General features: G+C 49.9%; 1 protein-coding gene across 1 annotated transcript; it reads right to left on the bottom strand.

The window, feature by feature from the left end:
• Window positions 1-16,596: 16,596 nt before the first annotated feature.
• LOC120842433 lies at window positions 16,597-20,127 on the bottom strand. The gene has a single exon (XM_040213555.2). The coding sequence runs from the start codon at window positions 19,324-19,326 to the stop codon at window positions 16,597-16,599; it is 2,730 nt and encodes a 909-aa protein (XP_040069489.1). The 5' UTR covers window positions 19,327-20,127.
• Window positions 20,128-21,403: the final 1,276 nt, after the last annotated feature.

Raw genomic sequence — 21,403 nt, 5'->3', positions numbered from 1 at the left:
TTATCGAGGTGTCAGAGAGGCATACTTGTGACCCCGTCCGAAAGATTGTTGAGATGTATGAATATGGAGTACACGTAGTTCAGTAAAACAAAAACAAAAAAACACACCTTTCGCGTGAGGTTCGGTTTTACAGTTCAGCGTTTCAATCTGGGTGCGAGTAAAACGAATCCTACGCAAACTTTATTTTGTTTTTTTCCAAAGCGAAGTTTTTGGGGATCGAAATTCTCGCCCGACGCGTAGGGTTGGCGTGCGCCGACGCAGACGCACCAGCCGCCAAAAATGATGGAACGCGCAGGAACTTCCGTACAGCTGTTACGCAGAGAGCGGGAGTCGATCGTGCCTTGTCCTCGGCATTTGTACACGCAGCATCGAGACCCCCGTCCGCCCAGTTATACAAACAACGTCTCGAGGCACGCCACCGAAACCCCGCGGCCTTTTTTTCTTTCCCCCCTGACGATGGAAGAAGGAAAGCATAGGGCGGATGGTTGCGCACACACGCCAACGAGGGAGCTCGAACAGCTCGGAGTTGCCGCCGGGTTCCCGCGCTCAGGCGACCTCGACATCCATCACCGAGCGGGGGAGGGACAGTCCCGACGGAGCCCAGGCGGCGGACATCGATGGCGCAGTGGCGTCACCCGGCCCGCCCGTAATCTCCGCGTGGAACAGTGCGGGAATCACCGCTCGCCCCGAAACGCGGCTCGCCGAGTAGTCTCGGCGCTCCGGAAACGGAGCAGTCTGTCACTGAGAATAGTGTATTGACGGACTAGTTGGTTGTAGACACACATGGTAAAAAAAAAATATAGCGCATAAACGACTGGACTCAAAAGAAGCAAAATACAGGAAGAGAGCTAACGCTTCGTTTCAATCTGCATGAAAAGGATGAACCCGCGCCTGTAATGCGACATAATTATGAGGACTCGTGGTATGACCGCGGTAAGAAATGAGTCCCTGCTTCGATTATGTCGCGAGCGAAACGTGTATACCTCTAATGTTGGATGCCATTGCAACATTCGAGCGGAGCGTAGGGTGTGGAATAGTTTTGTGGCGTGTCCAGAAAGATAGGGAAAGCCCTGCTTCGTGTCTTGAACGGAACCGTCTTTTAATTTAAGGGGGCAATGAAACGATTTTCTTTTTTTGCTTTCGCTAAATACTACTTAAAAAAACGCCTTAACTTTAAACACCGAATAAACTTTCCTTAGGTTTTTTCCTAGGCAATAGCAGTCGCCAAAATATTTCGAGAAATATGAGCATCGTTCATCCCCTCAACTCGAAGCCAGAACAAGCGGCCACGTGACCTGGTGTCTATCCTATGCCGCCAACGTAAATCATAGCCACGCTATCCTCATAACCGCAGTGGTAGGACACGAGCCACTGCCCGAGTGTCCGCCGAGGCATTGATTGTTAGAAGCCGAAGTCGAGTGATGACGCAGTTCTGGTGTCCAATTCATGAGCACCACTCGACTGCCGTCAGGCGGGTGGTTTTGAGCAAGAAATTACGTCATCAAGCTTTGCAAAGGCAAGGCTGAGAAAAATAGTTCCCTTTTATCCTCGCAATTTCACCATGACAAAGGAGCTACTGAATCATTGGCGGGAGTATACTTGGGCCGGACTAGGACCAGCACGCCTCTGCAAAGTCATGAACATTCCAACCCGATATCGATTCCCGACCCCTCTACTACCACCCGCCAGTCGTCTTTGTGACCACGCCGCTTTTGTCACGTGCCCTTTACAGTCGGAGTGGTCCCAGTGCTTTGTTTGAAACTCGCAGGGGCCGACGTGCAGACCACGGTGACAAGTGCGGAGGGAAAACCAGGCCTCTGAGCGGGCGCGTGGGCCTCGAGGAACGCCAGCTTGAGTCGGTAGCCGGACACTACTGCGTCGCGACTAGGGATGTCGCGAACCACCCCAAGTTCGATTTCGAAAGGTTTCGATATTTGCGAAGCGAACTGAGGTTCGATTTCGAAAAATTTCGATATTTTCGTACCCATCAAGGTTCGAATTCGAAAAATTCGCAACTTTCGATCACAGTGCAGTTTCGATTTCGAAAAGTTCGAAGCTTTCACGGTTTCTAAAATTTCGGATTCGAATATTTCGAATATTTTTTTACTTCAGGTTCGATAAATTCGAAGATTTCGAAATTCTTTGGAAACAAAATTCGACAACTTCGAACGCTTTGATTTTTATAGACATAAAGTTCGAACAATTCGAAGATTTCGAATTTCTTTCTGCATAAAGTTAGAAAAGTTCGAAGGTTTCGATTCTCTTTTAACGCTAAATTCGAAAAAAAAAAAAAAAAACTTCGAATTCCGGTTTTCAAGTTCCTCCACACTTTGTTTCAAATAACGTTTTCACGACTCACTGGTTTTCACAAAATCAAGTTTAGAAAAGTTAGGGTGTGATATCTAGATTCTGCGAAGTTGGTCAGGCAATTAAATGAGACGAAGAGTGTCCCGGATGTGCTGGAATATTGGCCAGTGCAGAGTGACGTGTGACCATGGATCAGTAATTGTGACCGCCAGCCCGGGGTGGGGTCTTTAACCTGCATCACGCAGTAGTGATCACACGAACACACTGTTTTACGAGACTCATCCAGTTCGAAACGGCCAGGGACGAGCAGGAGGTTGAGGCTCAGAAAAACCTTGAAGCGACCTGGCAAACTACCTCGCCACCCCTTGCACGCTGATAGTAATCCGATCGAACGCCGCCCGAGTGACGCTGGCACATAGTAAGTTAAGTTTGTAATTGTCCTGGAGGTTTATTTTCTGGGACGGAGGAATCGCCTCGCAAAAAGCCGACACAACTCGAGGTCGAGGAGCGTTCTACCAGACAAGTACGGTGGGGGGGGGGGGGGAGGGCGGTTTCAGTTTCCTTCCCCCCTTCCAGATATTTCGGACTGTTAAAGAAAACAATACGGGGAAAGAGGGCGTGGTCGAGCTTATTTTAATCTGAAATTATTTATGCATATTATGTATAGCTACTGTCGCTCTTCACTGCATAAAAGATTGCGTAGATGGTCATTGTTAGAAACTCGTTGTCACAAGGCACTACTCGTCACATGCTTAGTGGTTCGGAAGTTCAAAGCTATGTCTTTTCGACCTAAATACCTGTGCCAATAGGAAAAAAAAAAAAAAAGAATAAATGCGGGGATAAATTGCTGGAGAAAAAAAAAAACTATCAAGAATTCGTCGCCGGAGTGTTGTATTCTTGCGTATTCAGAGGTTCAGAACTTCGAAACAAGTTTCTTTTACTAAAATGTGTACAGGCTAAAAAAAAACACGTCCCAGAATCGTGAAGCAAAAAAAAAAAAAAAAATTTCTTTTAATGACGTGGTGAACTTGAACACTATTAGATATCTTCTCCCATGAGTTAATTTATTCCTAACGTGAAAAAACAATAAATACATTATTTTGTATTCTGCAGATGGCAATGATATGTACTGTCTGTGGTGTTAATTTAAATGCGATACCTCAAACAACTTAGATGAAAATAAATATCAAGTTTAGGGCATAATTGCATGTATATACATGTTTGGACATTTCGCCGAAACTCACGTTGAATAACAATAATCACATCTTAAGGCGGCACTTACCTAGGCTATACATAGATCATCCTTAAAAAAGTAACATCTCTACCACAAATAGCTTCGGCTACAGCGCGCTTCAAATCTGGCACAAACGATAATCATCAAAAACCCGTCCTCCTTCCTCGCCCCTTCAGAAATTTATTTCTTTAAAACTAAGCATGCCAGAACATTGAAACAAACGCCATTGTCTTTCGTAAGGAACGCAACACCGCGTGTAAAAGTTCGAGAAAAAAAAAAACTACGAATGTACCTCACTACTTGAATTCAAATGAAACCGTCCGCTGGTCTTTTGAAGTTCGACGAGCGTCGAACTTTTACCCATAAAGGTCGAAGTTCGTCGAAATTCTGACTTTTCAGGATTCGAAAGTTCGGAACTTTTCGAATTTTCTTGATAAATAAGTTCGAAAGTTCAAAATTCATCGAATTTTTTGGTCAGTCAAGTTCGAAAGTTCGACGAGCATCGAACTTTGCAGCGCAATAAGTTCGAAAGTTCGAAAAAGATCGAATTTCTTAGCATAATAAGTTCGACGGTTCGAAAAGCGTCGAACTTCTTAGCTTAACAAGTTCGAAAATTCGACTTCCGTCGAATTTTACGATGTAGAAAATTCGAAAAATCGAAATCTTTCGAACCTTTTGAACCGCTTGATTCGATCATCGAAACTTCGATTCGAAAAAAGTTCGCGGCATCCCTAGTCGCGACCACGAAGGCGCAATGTGAATGTCTTTTCGCCGCGCGCAACGACGAAGTGGGTCCATTTTCGGGCGCCTGAAGAGACCGACGGGTACCATCGACTGCTCTAGCTGCTGCCGTGGTGGAAGGCGAAGGGGTGGAAGAAAAAAAGGCTCATTGTGGCTTGCTCGAGTGGGCATAGAATGAACGCCAGAGAGAAAAAAATGGGAGGAGTCCTTTATGTAGGACAAACGAGCTGTTGGCCCACGTGTCTTAGGTGTGGCAGAAGCGATCATTTTAGCGGAAAGGCGGCCGGGTGCGTACACGTCCGATGGGATGCGACGAAAGCAATGTCTTCCACCGTACAGACCCAGGAGCTTAATAGGCGGAGACGTACTACCTCAATGTTCCGAGTTGGCGGGGGCCATCGGAGGCGCCTTTAGACAGCAGTAAGAACGATCGACTAAACCATTAGCTTGCGGGAAGTAGGTCGTAGGTTTCAGGTGCGCGGTGCTCAAGACACTTGACAACTGTCAAAAAAGGACCGACTCCAACTGTCAAAAACGGAAGTGCTCGACGGCCAGTGGCATCCGCTCGATTTTTCCTCCAGGAAGCGTTCGCGGATCGAAGAGCGCGACAGTACTTTCGGCCGGGAGCTTCTCGCGGCTTACCTCGCTGTCAAGCCCTTCCGGTTTTTTCCGTGCAATGACGAGCCTTTGGGATTTTCACCGATCACAATCCCCTCAGCAACGCGTTCAAGTCGTCTAAGGCCACTTACTTTCCCGCAGAAACGCGCCATTTTACATTCCTAGTTGAATTTTAGAGCTTTAATATAATGTCATCTTTCTGAATACTTAGTTTATTCGTTTAAAGGCAACTCGAGCAGTTTTACTGTTTAACGTGTCTAGAGTCCTTTTTAGCTTTGCCGAGGAACGTTTTAATCAAACATAAAAATCTGTAAATTCTTAAAGATTATGGAGGATTTCATGTGGCCATATCTTGGCAGCTTGCTCGTCGGAAATTGGAAGTAGGTATCCTCTCCCTGGCTCCAGGAGGCATGAAATCCTGAGCCCAATCCTACAGTAGGGACGGGCCAACTGACGAATGATTCACTCGAGCTAGACTGCAGTTTGGGGTCGATCTATGAGAGTTGCCTTCAATTTTGCTCGGCTTTATTCGAAGGTTCTGAACGGTTCAACCGGGCCGTTCTCCTGAATTGCGAGACCGCCGCCGTGTTACGGTGGCACCCTGTCATGATTCCTGCCGATGACATCACGCCAGGATTCACCTCGCCCTCAAATCTAGTGGTGTGATTTTGACTCAAGTGCGTTTAAATAGGGCAGGACCGGGCATGACATTGTGCCCAGCGACGCCGGAAAAAGAACTCAATCTCAGACTGCCTTGGGCGTTGACGCGCTCCCCATTCAAGATCACATCGTCCGCTCGCCGCTCGGTCGTTAGGCTTAGGCTACGGCTGCTGCGTGCCTGCCGTCAGCTTCGTCTGCTCGCAGTCGCGGCTGGCTTTCGATACGATAGGTACACCAAGATTAGTTTCGATGCGAACGCGCATTGTCATCATGGCGAAGAGAAACGAACACCTGCTGGATGCTGGGATTGTACGTTCGTTCTCAACCCGGTGCCATTTTTAGAGTTCGTGCGTACGACGACTGACACGCTCGCTTTCCAGAACCGCGCGTTTCATGACAACTCCCTGTCGACGACGCTCCCGGCGCGGTGTCGAGAGCCTCCGCCAGACGCCGACCTTCTTCTTGACAGGCAAGTGTGGGGCTCCGAATCTGTCATGCTTAACACCGATTCACTGCAAGCCGCCGTGCAAATATGGGGCAAACAACCGTGTTGCCATGGCAATACCATGGCAACGTGATTGCTTGTCCCATAAGGTTATATAATTGTGTTTCCGAATCATTATAAATTTCAACCGAGACTGTGGTAAAAAAATTAAGAACTTAGTAGAAAAAGAAAAAGACAGGAAAAGTATCTTCACACTGACCAAGAGACTGAGGGCACATTTCGTGGCCGCGTGTGTTATACTTCGCTTCCTATATGAAGATTACAGATACCACCTCCTGCCCATTATAACCTACATATTTTGACTAATTATCTGCTGCAGAGGACATGTTCGGCGGTGTGTGTTAAGAGCACGATAGAAGTTTAAAATTAACGCATGCTAAACTACAATACCATCAAATATGACTTTCTTGCATTGCCCTTATTTTTATCGATGAAAGAGGCATAAAACCGGCAAAAGATGTCACAGTGGACGCTTGAATTGTCGTCGAAGGCTACTGTCTGGTAGCACTTTTCTGGGCACGTAGCTCTCAAGTTTGAGCAGCGCCTCTGGTGAGCAAACACGAAAATTTTACGGTCGCATTTCGGTTGTGCGTTACAACGCTCTCTCACATTGCTTGCGGGCGCCAAGGTAGCAGAATTTCGTTGGTTGATATAAATTTTCCGAAAATGACGAGAACAAGACAACAGCAAGAAAAGCATGCTTATTGGTTTGACAAGACATTGAATGCGCGAGATTCACTTTTCTTTCGACAATTTAAACATATGTTTTTGTTTTCTCATACCCTCTGTTACCAGGTGTAGGCAGAAGCCGACACACCCTTGTAAACGACCCTGACTTGCGCATAATTAAACTCCGCAGCGCTGCTTCATGCTCAATACAAGCATTTCATGGCCACATCTTAAAGGAAAGCGGAAGCGGTTTTGTATTTCAGTAAGAACAATTAAATCGCCATTATTTGGCCTCCAGGTCACGAGTATTGAGATTATTTTTGTTTTAAATTTGTTGTACGGAGCCTGCAGAAAAAATATTTCAAAGTACCACCGAAGCCCCTTCCTTTAGAGAGCGTGACGTCATAAAAAGAGTTTTCGGAATCTCCACTCTCGCGCACCAATAACACCTTTCACAGCTGCGCCCGCGCACACTCACTATTTTCAAAGAGTTAGAAAACGACGTCAGGACTGGTGTCTGTGCCGGTGAATATACCTGGCAAGCTCGCAATTACAGGCGCTGCCCACCCGAACGACACGCGCTTGGCGGCCCAAAGATCCTTTTATATTGTAACGACTGACCGCAGGTTTTTCGCGTTTTCTCGAGTTTAGGTACATCATCGGGGAAAATGAACAGGGTATTCGAATTCACGGCATTAAAATACTCTAGAGTCCGCACCTAACTCGTCTCTTTCAACAACCCCTTGAGCTTTCTTTTAAAGACGCGCACGCACACCCTGGCCTGTATCAACAGGACTATACAGAGCGCAAGTTCGTCTGCTTCTTTTGCTCGCGCTGTGATTTCTAAAAACGCTTTCAAGCGCTCTCTGTGAGGTTTACTGTTCCCGCACTAGAGTGCTGTAGCGCTCTGCTCAACGCTTTTACGCTCACCGACAAAGTGACAATGAAAGGGACTTCCTCCAGCGCGAGCTTCCTGCATTCGAGAATACTTCGGCGTCTCTTCATCCTCGAGCGTGCACGTGCCGCCAAAACACGACGGAAGGAAGCGAGCCCCACTTGGAGGTGCCCAAAAGAGAGCGCCGTTCTCATCTTCATTGTGATTACATTGTTACGCGAGAAGTCCGATGATTATTTTTATCATCTGTTATTCCGCCAACATTATTCGTAGTCTTAGCGCCGCCCTTTTCCAGCTCTTTTCCTGTTGCGCAGGGTTACCATGCGTATTCAGCGCGGCGTTATGCCGGCGCTGTTAGTGCGGTCCAATGGCCGCTTATTGAAAGCAGACGCTACTAGTCAAGGTGTTCTTTATTTTTATTTTGTTTAGTTTGAGGTATGATTTTTTTACTTTTGCGTAAAACAAGATTTTGATCCTTCGTACTTACGCAGCCAAGAAGAAATCGCCCGTGTTTTTGTTTACACTCTGGCAAAGTGTGTTCCAGGTGAAAGAAATAGTTTTATTTTGTTATATTAATGGAACCGCGAAGGAATTGTTGGACGTGTCTATGACGAGGTTGAAGGTGAGTGGTTGGTAAACACTCACCATGTGTAGAATTTGCTGATTCGAAAGGTTTCTGGAAGAAGACGCGCGTGCACTCCCCGAGCGCTGGCCTCTCGCTCCTAGCTTGGTCCAGCTCGTTTGTCTACTTGTTTGTCTTGCCTCGGCGGGATCTATAATGGATCCTCAATACGTGACTTTTGCGAGCGCAGCGAGCGTAAGGGGTTGCGGGCCCAGCTTGTTTACGCTTTGCGAGAGCTCGAACTGAACTTCGCCCATAGCGCCTGCCTGGGAAGAAGACACCACTTGTGCCTGCGTGGGAAGAAACCTCTCACAGAACGACCGGAGGCACGCCACGTCACGCACGCAAAAGAGACCATGTAATCAGAAGTTAATCTAGTATAATAAACGTTATTTCATTTTCTTCTCAAATCAACGTCGCATTATTAAATAACGGAACGTCAGCATCCGGCCACCGCTGACACTCCAAACCTTGCCATAATTATTTTATGAATCCACGGAACGCAATCACGTTTTCTTTCAATCCAAAAATTCTAGAACCCTGACTAAAAAAAAGTGAAAGCCGTTTACAACTCCCTGTAACATCGAATTAGAGCGCAGCTCTTGAGGAGGAGGAGGGAAGGGTACTGGGGGGGGGGGGGTGAAGTGACCTGGGGGGGTCACGTGACCTTGGGGGGTCACGTAACCTTGGGGGGTCACGTGACGATGCCGATGATGTCATCAGTGACGTCACTGATGACATCATCAGTGACGATGACGATGCGGACTCTGATGACGTCATCAGCGATGGCGACGATGACGAAGTGGATGTCGGTAACGTCATCAGTGACGTCACTGATGACGTCACCCGTGATGATGACGATGACGATGCGGATGCCGGTGACGTCATCAGTGACGATGACGCTGACGATGCGGATGCCAGTGAGGTCATGAGTGACGTCACTGATGACGTCATGAGTGATGATGACGATGACGATGCGGATGCCTGTGACGTCATTAGTGACGATGACGTCATCGGAGAGGTCACGTGACCTCGGCGGGGGGGTCACATGACCTCGGGGAGTGTCACGTGACTTCGGGGGGGGGGGGGTCACGTGACCTCGGGGGGTCACGTGCCTTCGTGTGCCACGTGACCTTGGGGTGACCTTGGGGGTCACGTGACCTTGGGATGACCTTGGGGTTGCGTGACCTTGGGGTGACCTTGGTTACGCCGACGCCGACGCCGACGCCGCTCAAGCCGGGAACGGGCCCCTAAGAGCTGCGCTCTAAAAAATAGAATACAACATTCTAAAAAAATCAACATAGAAATTGTTAGACTACACAAGGACGAAGATAGGACGACACGAACGCTGACTAACATTTAACTAATGTTTTTAAACATCCATACTCGACCCTTTACTTGGAATGGAATTGCGCCTGCGCAACAATTTACTCAATGCCATCGGTTCTACACAGCCAGTTCGTCATCCCCTGATCTAAAAATTCCATATCCCTATATATGAATGTTCAAGAAGCCTGACCCTGAAAGGTTGATCCCCTCTTTTCTTCTATTAGCTTGTAATATATCTCGAGCTTGTTTCGTCCCGTGTTTGTACAACACGACAACTTTTTGTACACCATCACACTGTACGCAAAACAAGCCCGCTCTGCCACTTGTTGAACATTGCACGTGCGCAGAAACAAATATCGTGAGGAGTGAAGTCCCTGCGCATGCGCAGCGCCGACAGCAGCTCCACCGCAATCGCCTGAGGTCACGGAGTTGAGTTGGTCGATATTACAGGCGCAGTTTCGGCAATCGAATGCCAGGTCGGAGCAAGCGGTTCCTATGAAAGAAGCGCGCTGCTCTCATCGATACACCTTTTGGCACGACAAATCTTCATAACTTTCGAAAGGACGCATCATTTTGTGTTTTCCTGCTTTTATTATTGAAGCGGCTATTCGCAACTCCAGCCCGCCGCTCGTTCTCTCGCGGACGAACGAAGAATTAGAGGAGCGGGGACTGCGGTGGCAGCATGGAGACGATGGCAGGGACTGTCGGCCTTGGTGCCTTGGTGCTGCTATTTCACGGCATGGTTCTTGTCTAAGTGTTCGTGCGTGAAGCAATTTTAACGAAAAAAGTGAGCGCATTAAATTGGGAATTCTTGTCTTTCCCTCGCAACAGAGTTGCACAAAGGAACCGTGTTATCTAATTTCACTAGGGACGTTTCGTATATCGCATACGCTGCGGATTTCTGATCTTGTGGTCGCCAGCTCAATTTTTGTTCAACGTAACGGCAAACGCTGCCTCTAGTAGTGTGGAGCTCTATAACGCACGGTCTACGAAAAGTCTATTCTTTTCCCTAAGTAGGAGAAAATGGTCGCACAACGGTATGTCGAACAATAGACATCAAGAATGTGTTCGAGTTATTAAGCCATTACAAGGAACATTGCCGTCAGCTCCAAGCACTCTCAACAATCAGAATGCGCGTACTTGCTTTCAAGTTATTACAAAGGCGAATAAAGAAATGCTCCAAGCATTTTGAGCACGTTTCTGCGAGCCAGCCGTTCGTGACGAGAGCTTTTAACGGGAAGTTTTGGCGAGGCGGGTCGCAACGTTGCACATCACACTGTACATAAATGTACTTTATAATACAATATCTCGTTTCGATAGAGGGGTAAATAAAACTTTTAAACACGCTGATGGCGTTAATAGGCAGTTTTATCATAGCGTTACCACAGGCTACCGTGAGCCTTCGGCTCGCTGAAAATTATGCTTCGAAGGCGCAGCACGAATTTCCGGTTGAAATGCTTCACCATACGGTAGCCTGCGGTCACGCTATCCTAAAACGTCCCATCAATAACCTCAGCGCATTATGATAACAGGTTGCAGTACCCATAAAACCGTGAATGTGAGCAGTAAGTTCTGAGCGTGTGACACGAAGAGATTAATACTGCGAACGCTGCTCTTTCGGAGCTTGATTGTCTTCGTGCGCAGGTTACTTTATAGAGCACTAATGACCAGGCAGAGCGCAAACACTAGGATCTGTTCAGCACACTGAAAAATATTTTAACACAGACGTGGCCGGTCCCCAAAACGCGCTCGCCCTCCCAAACTCCGCAAGTTGAGGTTTGCTCAACTTTTCAAAATCAGCAGGCTCGTTTTCCGAACGCAGATCAACACCTTCGTCACCTGTAATATGCCTCTGCCATGACCGCTGACCAGCGTAAGCGAGCAGGCGCACGGGAAATCCTGGAAAATCTATCCCTCTCTTTTCCGCCATTTTAAAAATACCGCCCCGCCACATACAGGGCATTGGAGTTGCGAATTCGTTTTAATTTATGTCATTTAAAGCAGCGGCGGGGCTTTGGAAAACAAGTTCGCCCGTTATCACCCACTTGACCCCTTTAGAAACTAGGATATGAAGTACGAGTAAAAAGCTGCTTACTGACAATCTTGCATAAACGTGTATACATTTTACAGGAAGTAAAGGCTACTCGATGTGACCCCTTAGTTAGAAGGCAGGTATAATTTAGAGGAGGCAGGCTGGTCTCGAGCTTACTTTAAAATTAAGCAGCTGGGGTTGGATTTGGGCAGGAATACCTTTATTCTGGGTCGAGCTCGTGCCCACGTTTGAAAAGAACCGGGGAAAATTTTCGCTTATCGGTTTGGGTTCGGGTCTGCTAGCACAACAGCACTCGCGGTCGGGCCGGGAGGGCTCGGGCCTCGAGAGTCGGGCTCAAACACAACTATCCGTCGTGCAAACCCACTGGCGAAGCCACCGTGAACGAAGTCAATGCGCGCCCTGTAAGCATGCTTCTCCGCACTATGATAGTATCTGCGGGAAAGCTTCCTACGACGTCACGGGAGATATCGCTCTGGAAATCTTTAGGATCAAGAGCTCCTCAACGCCTAATCACCTGGCCGAGTAGTTGTCCCGGTGTGACCAATGGGTGGGAAAATGAACTTTTTTGGTATGGTTGGCAGCGAAGCGTGGTTAATTGGTGGTATCCACGTTCCTTCGACACCCTCGATAGATTTGCGGGGCAAACTTTTGTTGGCCCCTCCACTCCCCAAAAAACGCTGTCGGAGAAACAGTATTTAAAACCTTCCGCATCTAAAACAAAGGGTGTGGATGCACGCAGTGCAATGCTGTGTATGGTCGGCCATACCCGTCGATGTAATGGCGCATTCGGAACGCTCAAGGAGGGACACGGCGCTATCGGGGATTGAACGGACGACTTCTTAATTACAGCCTGCGCTTCGTGGAAGAAGGATTTAGCTTAGCGTCACGGTAATACCTTTACGATTTCGGACGCATAAGTACCTGGATAAGAACATTCCAGGGAGTACAACAAACTCAGCGCACGAAAGTACGCGGACTAAGATGAATTGATTTGGAGAGAAGACGAGCGCTGTCTAAAAATTGATTATCTATTAAAAAACAAGTAGAAAAAAAATTACCGAAGCAAAATAATAATAAAAATCAACAGTCAACAGGCTACAGAAGCCACCAACTACCATGTGCCTATAATATCAAACATTTTTTATTAAAATATATTGATGGCTGGCTGAGGAAGTTCTACGCGCCTTCTTTCTTTATCGCATACGCTTCATGTACAGTCGGCGGCAAAAGTTTGAGGGGCGGGGAAGCGTCAGCCGAAATGACTGGTTGCGCCTTCTGACGGCGTGCGGCCGCTCTCAAGATTCACGCTTCGAGATCTGTTTCCCTTCGTGCTCGAAGTCAAGCGTTTTTTGCTCGCTTCCGCCCGACGTGCACGAGATAACCGGGATCGGCGCAAGGTGCCGCAATGACAGCCATCATGCCGCACGGCTGCCTCAGCCACCGTGGTGGGTGACGGAGCTCGCGCATGCTGCAGATAACATTTGGCGACACCTTGCGCCAGTCCCCGTTATGTCATGGGTGTCGAACTGAAGCGAGCGAGAAAACCATGACCGCGAACAAGTAAGGAAGCGCATGCGCAAAGCGTGAGCCTTGAGAGGGGTAACGCGCGGTGAGAAGACGCAGAGAGTCTTTTCGGCTGGAGCTCCCGTGCCCCGCAGACCTTTGCTACCGACTGTACTTTACTTGCAGCGTTGGCACTTCCGATTTCAGTGATATTAGCGTCTTGAAAGGGCAGCAAAATCAATATCTTTAGTGAAGGTGTAGGTGTTCCCGGTCGTTGAACGTAGAGACAGGTCATGCTCGGTCTTCGGTGTCTGCAACACGCATCGCGCATCGCGCATCGCACACACCATCCTGACTGACCGATATTTTGCACTTCTTTCCTATGTGTTTTTCTACGCCGTATTTATTTATGCAGTAATGAACCAACCCGGCCTGATCACCATTTTAGTTGGAGAGGTAAAATGTATTAGGGAACAAGCAGCTTATGTCTTAGTTGGTCTTGATTTTGTTATTTTGCTTTTTTGTACAGCACGACTTTATCTGGTGAAAAATCAATCGATATCTGTTTCCTCAAACATTTTCTTCGAATAACTTCACCAATCCAGATTCACAATGTCCGTAAAAACCTATACCCGTTTTCACCTCAAGAAAAAAAGGACGTTTTGCTCAATGTTCATACGCGGCGCGAAGTAGTTCTTACAAAATTTGGCTGTCTGAGGCAGAGGCGACGCTTTTGGCGTTTGAGACGTGTATGCCTTGATTAGGTAACATGTATCTAATCTTTAATGCACCCTGCATATATCTCAATTCTCAGCATACAGAGGAAATATAGTAATGCTCCGCGAGAAGCCAGACTTTTTTTACTACGGTTCTTCAGGGGAATACGAGTAACGAGTAGTGGATGGTTCTTTGTTCTTCTCGATGCGCCACGGACTCCCGATGTCATCAGCGAGAAGGCTCGGTGAGGCTTGGTATGGGGTAGGTATACTTTATATACAGGGAATCACGATAAAGCAACTTTTACAAAGCAGGAAGGGAACTTTCTGGCCGCCCCACGGACCCTCTCCGCGGCTACTCGAGGTGAGGCCTGCCCACCTAGCTCCAGACAAGAACCCCTTTTCCAGTCAAGACCCCGCTTAAATACCAGCGGATACGCGCTGCTTACAATACCCCCAAGTGAAAGAACATAGAAAAAACACTCCGAACACTGACATCACTTTTCTCCAGCGCCATTCGTCAAAACTGACATCATTTTGTTCAGACGCTTTGCTATTTGCCAAAACTGACATCACTCCTTCAGAGGCTTTGCCATTCGTCGGTTCTGATGTCAGGTCTTGCGCAACTCTCATACAACCTTGGCACTCCGGAATGCAATGCTGCTCGTCGATCCATCGGAGCACGGAGAGGAAACATGACACCCCGGCCAGCTTCCCGCAAAGGGCAATCTCTTTACGGGTATGCATTAGTCACGAATGCGAAGGTGGCGGCGCCCGGCAACACATAAAGCACGCCGAGAAAGCGATAAACAATGACGCCAGACCTTACACCTCCCTTCCAAGATCCATTAATCTAAACCAAGATTAATTGGACTACAAACACAAAACGAAGTCCGGCGTCATTACAACACCACAAAATTAAGTCATGCACACTTCAAGGGTTACGCGAAATATAGGGGTATGAAAACACCATTGAACACTCAACGAGTTCACGAGACAAATGGTTCATTCCCTCCGCGGGAGTTCGTATTGGCACACAAAAGTCACAGCACTTTTCGTGTGGTCCACGAGGCCACATTCCACGCCTGCTTGCTATGGTGCTCGAGCCGGCAATGCTTCCCAGCAACCGTTAGCAAGCCTAGATAGGGCATCCGCATTTGTATGGGTGCTGCCCTTGCGGTGACGGATTATCACGTCGTAACGCTGTAGCGCTAAGGCCCAACGTGTGAGTTTTGCGCCCTGGGGCACGCTGCTTGTAAGGTACGAGAGCGGGTTATGGTCGGTAACGACGGTTACCTGGGTGCCGAAGACCCACGTCTCAAACTTCTTTAATCCCCAAATCACCCCGAATGCTTCGCGTTCGATCGTGGCCCACCGCGTTTGCGTTGGCGTGAACCGGTGACTTGCGAAGGCGATCGGAATTTCGGAGCCGTCGGCGGCTATCTGTGCTAAACAGGAACCGACGGCCACCATCGAGGCATCAGTGTGGAGCACATAAGGCTTCCCCGGGTCAGGGGTAGCCAGCGACACGGCTTCGCAGAGGGCTTGCTTGAGGGCTTTAAATGCCTCGTGGGCTTCAGGAGGCCAAGGTATCTGAGTGGCACCCCTTTCCCAGTGAGCTGCGTCAGCGGCCGAGCTATCTCTGCAAAGTTAGGAACGTAGCTACGGTAATAGCCACAGAGGCCGAGAGCGCTCCTCAGCTCTTTCTTTGTCTGGGGCACCTGGAGTCCCTCAATGGCCGCCACTTTCTCGGGATCTGGACCATGCCTCCCAGAACCTACTATATGCCCCAGATAGCGAATAGAAGGCCTAGCCACCTGACACTTTTCAAGGTTTGCATGCAAGCCTGCCGCCTGTAATGCTGTGAACACCCTGTGTAGGTGCTCAACGTGTTGTTCTAGCGACGTACTGAACACAGCTATGTCGTCTAGATAGGCGCACGCGTAGTCTTCGTGACCTGCCAGCACGAGATTCATATTTCTCTGGAAAGTCGCCGCCGCGTTTTTGAGGCCGAAGGGCATCACCCTCCATGCAAACTGACCACAGTGCGAGATGAACGCCGTACAAAGCTGAGAATCCTCGGCCAATGGCACCTGCCAGTAACCGCGTCGCAGGTCTATGAGCGTGATGAACTTGGCCGCCCCCACGCGCATGATGAGCTCCTGTGGGTGTCCCATTGGGAAGGCATCTGTTTCCGACACTGCATTAAGCGCGCGGTAATCGATGCACAAGCGCACCGACCCATCTTTCTTTGGCACGCATACGATCGGGTGTGCGAAGGCGCTTTCACATCGGTATATCAAACCTAGCTCCAGCAGCTCTCTGATCTGTTCAGTAACCTCCCCCCTTAAGGCGTCAGGAATCCTATAGGGGCGGCCGCGCTTTGGGCTAGCGCCTTCGATTAGCTTCACACGGTGTTCCCCCACTCGCGCGATACCCGGCTGGCCCGAGAAGAGCGCGTGGTGCTGGTCGAACGCAGCACCTATACGGGCAGCTGTTTCTTCATCGATGTGCGCGGTCTTTTCATGATCGAGAATTGGACGCGCCTGGCCAGGCTCGGCTGCTCGCGGAGTGTATTCTACCTCCCCGAAGTCACAGTCATCGTGGAACATAACGCTCACCGATGCAACTTCGCAAACGTAGGGGCGCAGTTTGTTCGCGTGCACTAGCATGCGGCGGCCATCGCGCGTCTGCACGTAGTACGAGTGCTCACGATACCTTTCCGTTACTGTGCACGGCCCCAGCTACTTCGGGTACATTTTCCCTGCGCGGTTTGTGTCAAAGACGAGGACCGCGTCGCCCTCGTTAAACACCTTTAACATGGTGCGTTTGTTGTAGTGCGACGCGTACGCCTCCTGTTGCTTGCTTGTGGTGAGCTCCGCGGCGTCAGCTACGAGCTCTAGTTGCGTTTTCAATTTCTCTAAGTAGTCCGCGGGAGCGTCCGCTAACTCCGCTGGGATCTCAATATCACCCGCCCAGCTTCTCCCGAGGATAGCGAGAGGCCCGACCGGGTCTCTACCGTAAAGCATCCGGAAAGGCGACACTCCCGTTGTGTCGTGGGGGACCTCTCGGTAGGCCCACAGCAAGAAGGGGACGAATCGATCCCAGTCTCGGGCGTCTCTCTCGATTACGTGAAACAACATATTTTTGAATACACGGTTCCACCTTTCCACGGACCCGTTACTTTCCGGGTGGTCAGGGGTCGAGAACCGTGGGGTGCAACCCAGTCTCGCGAGAAACTCGCTAGTAAGTGCAGCTGTGAAATTCGTTCCGCAGTCCGAACACACTACTTCTGGTACTCCTGTCCTGGTGAACACGGTCAGCAGCGCATCACATGTCGCTTTGGCTGACAGTGACTTTAGGCAAACCACCTCTGGCCAGCGTGTGCACAAGTCTATGACACACAATGCATAGCGGTGCCCTCTGGCTGAAGGTGGGTCGATAGGTCCGATCACGTCAATGTTGACTTTCTGAAATGGGAACTTCGGGCGCGTGAGCGGTGCTATCGGCACCCTATCGGACTGCCGTCTGTCTGATCGAACCTGACAACTGTGACATCCGTTGCAATGGTCGCGAATGTCTTTCTCCATGCCTGGCCAGTAAAAACTGTACTTAATGCGCGCTTTTGTTTTGCGGAAGCCGAGATGACCGCCCCAGTAGGACTCATGGGCCAGGCGAAGCACAGTGCTGCGGCGCGACTCGGGCAGTAATAACTGCAGCACTTTCTGACCAAGTACTTGATCTTTATGGTACAGCAATCCGTCTACTATTGACATGCCCGCCTTGCCACCTTTTTCATTTTGCCAAGCCCGTCGTAATGACTCGTCATCTCGCTGTTCATTACGGAACTTTCGCGCGTCACTGGTTTGCATCACCTCAGTCTCAAGATTCGGCTCCTCTCGCTCCTCTCCGGAGATATCAGGCGGTGGGGGAACATCGGTTGAAACCGTGTTGGAATTCGATGGCTCGAACAGGTTCTCCCGTTCTTGTCCCTGCTCTCCCTGCTGGCCCCGTTTTCCCACTGCTTGTATGTGAACCTCGTCATCCCCCTCATTATGCGTGTGCAACTGTTCCCATGTTTCTGCGGAGATCAGGCAGTCAGTGTGTGTGAGCCGATCCGTAAGAGCGCACACGACCTGCGTCGCGTCACCCACGTCGTGAATCAAGGATGCCCCGCGGTAAAGTGCGAGTGGTACCACGGCGAGCTTAGCTACTACCTTCTCGCCGAATGCGGACACGAGTTCTATACTCCCATGCGGCTTTAGCAGCTCCTTTGGCACGCTGCTTTCACGGACTACTGTGATGTCTGCTCCGGTGTCGACAATTGCATCAATTACCTTGCCTCGGCAGCTAACTTTGACGCTCCCAAGCTTTGGATGTGCCAAGCTGCGGCTTTCAGCTGCGATACGTGCCGTTAATCTCTCTCCGCGTGGTCGTTCGTCACTTTTTGCCCCCCTCGCTTCCCGAGCGAACGGGCATTGAGCCACGTAGTGGCTCGTGCTTCCGCACTGGAAGCATTCGCCCGGCCGAGACGCTTTCTTAACAACCGAGGGCGGCCTGGTCGTCTCGGGTTTCTCTGCCCGAGCTGTAACGCTCCCGGTTGTTTTTGATGCGCTCGGTATTACCCCTTGGTTGGTGCCCTTTGACTCTGCCCTTTTAGCGAGGTTTATTTTCGCGCACGCACTGCCCTCGCCCGCCGCTTCCTCATAGGTCTGCAGCAGCCGAGCCAGTTCGTCTGCTTTTAACCATTCTTCCCCCTCCCGCAGCTTAACGTACTTGGCGGCTTCTTCTGCTAAACCCGACTTCAACTGGTCGGCGACTAACAGTTCGAGAAGATTCTTAAAGGAGGAGACGCCGCGGGCCTCCACATAGAAGTTAATGTAACTCTGTAGACGAGTTGCAAACGTTTTCCAGGTCTCCCCCTTTCGCTTGGTCGCGGCAAGAAACCGCCTTTGGTATTCGGCCGCTGACAGCTTCAACTCGTCGAGAACTACTCCCTTGAGTATATCGTAATCCCTGTGTTCCGCAGGGGTTAGTAGCGTCGACAAGTATGCAACCCGCTCAGCGATCATCGGGAAGACGATCTGCCCCCACAGCGCCTTGGGAACGTCGTACGCACCCAGTGAGCTCTCCACTGACTCGAACCAAATAGGTACCTCGCCGTCGGTTGGGAATTTCGGGAAGGCACCTGCTAGCAACTTGGAGTAATATCTGAGTCCCATCTGGCCGCTCGAAGGTTCCGCCTCGCTCGCCTCGTCACGCCTCTGCGTCGCGGTGTCCAGTCGAACCCGAGCGAGCTCGAGTTCAAGTTCTAGAGCGCGTCGGCGCTCTTCTGCTAGCTTCAGGTTATACTCCATTTCTTTTTCCGAGAGAGATGAGTCTGGCACGTGACTACCATCCCCGCCGCCTTTCCCGCTCTCGCTCATGTCTCTCCGATTTTTATCCGCGTTTAGGTGCGGAAATCTGGTATTCATATAATTGGGCCGGCTCGAGCAACACAACACATAACAGAGGAATGTGAACCAAGGGACTCACTCGGATGTTTGTGTGTGCGCCTGGTCGCTCGTCGCCTGAAGCCGAGGTCCTCGCTGCAGAAGTCTGATGGTGCTCTCCGCGCCCAATTCTCGGTCCCTGAGGCACGATAGTGGCGGTGCGTGACCGCGTGTCGGGTCCATGTTTTCTTCCCGGTGGCCTGCCAGCGGTCGCTCCTCGTCTGTGCGTCGACGGTTACTGCTTGGCGTCCTCTTCGTTCCGGAAACGTCGCAGATCTCTCCTTCGTAGCCTTTCTTGTCCCAGTCTTGACCTCGTGTCGTTCCTGCGGACGGCCAGTGAAGGAAACTCGATGATCTGTCTTTTCTTGTCCGCTGCTGAAACGCCGCCTTTGGCGTCCTGCGAGGGTTTCCTGTCGTCTTGTTGCCGTCGTCGATTCCTCCGTGGTGCTTCGTGCTGGCGACTGCGCCAGTGGATGGTTCTTTGTTCTTCTCGATGCGCCACGGACTCCCGATGTCATCAGCGAGAAGGCTCGGTGAGGCTTGGTATGGGGTAGGTATACTTTATATACAGGGAATCACGATAAAGCAACTTTTACAAAGCAGGAAGGGAACTTTCTGGCCGCCCCACGGACCCTCTCCGCGGCTACTCGAGGTGAGGCCTGCCCACCTAGCTCCAGACAAGAACCCCTTTTCCAGTCAAGACCCCGCTTAAATACCAGCGGATACGCGCTGCTTACAATACCCCCAAGTGAAAGAACATAGAAAAAACACTCCGAACACTGACATCACTTTTCTCCAGCGCCATTCGTCAAAACTGACATCATTTTGTTCAGACGCTTTGCTATTTGCCAAAACTGACATCACTCCTTCAGAGGCTTTGCCATTCGTCGGTTCTGATGTCAGGTCTTGCGCAACTCTCATACAACCTTGGCACTCCGGAATGCAATGCTGCTCGTCGATCCATCGGAGCACGGAGAGGAAACATGACACCCCGGCCAGCTTCCCGCAAAGGGAAATCTCTTTACGGGTATGCATTAGTCACGAATGCGAAGGTGGCGGCGCCCGGCAACACATAGAGCACGCCGAGAAAGCGATAAACAATGACGCCAGACCTTACACGAGTATAGTCACACTGCTCATGCATCATACGAAAGCAGTCTTCAAACACAAGTCACCGCTATATCCGTTGTTCGAATGCTGCGTGCGAAGTTGCGAAGTCTCTCCTCGAACTCATTGTCATGCAACATTTGAAGCACGGATCTCGCGGTCACTTTCGTTCGAATCTCTATGCAGATTGTCTTTTTGCATGGTCTATAAGCAGTCTCACCTGACTAAACGAGATTACGGTAACGACATGCTAAAATGTCATATTCAATATGCCGCATTATTCTCGACTGCAGCGACATATCGATCGCCACAATCGGCCAAATATGGCGGTCTAAAAGAAGTCCTGTCGTGCCAAGGTTTCAGCAGGCAAGCATTGAGATCAGAATGGTTCGCCCCGATTTTTATTGGCTACTTTTCGAACCTGCGGCGATGAGTTGGCGTAGGCGAGCTTCCAGATGCTCGACTTTCTTCGTCGAAGTAATAGAAGGATCGCGTTCCGGTGAACGTTGCTAAACAAAAGATCTCTTTGTCACGCGGTACCTTTGGTTGCCTTCCAAGCGATTTGGGCAACACGTTGGAACGAGAGTAGGAACAGAATCACGGGGACAACTGTTTGTCATCATGGAAGCCTCGAGGGACGATCAAAAATGGCGAAAAAACCTCAGTCTTTTAGATGGTGTCGGTTTTGCTGGAGAATAGTTATGAGGGGTTTGAGAAAGACGTCTATCTGAAAGAGCCTCCAGCAGACGCTCTATGCGCTATGCCTTGACTGCGCGCGCATGCTCCGAGTGCACGCGGGGCCGAAGGCTTGTCAAAGGCAGGAAGCGAACGCGTCGATCGAGGAGATCGGCGCTGGCTGCATGTGAAACCGACGGCGTCCCGGAGAACAGACTGACTCTCCGAGCACAACAGTATGCGGACCGTCGCGACGTTGGAATCCCCATCCTTTGCT

This window comes from Ixodes scapularis, unplaced genomic scaffold (genome assembly GCF_016920785.2).
Source record: "Ixodes scapularis isolate PalLabHiFi unplaced genomic scaffold, ASM1692078v2 PGA_scaffold0__279_contigs__length_252992795, whole genome shotgun sequence".
In the NCBI taxonomy this organism is placed as follows: domain Eukaryota; kingdom Metazoa; phylum Arthropoda; class Arachnida; order Ixodida; family Ixodidae; genus Ixodes; species Ixodes scapularis.
Note: the sequence above shows the minus strand (reverse complement) of the source record. Positions and strands in the feature narration are given on the sequence as shown.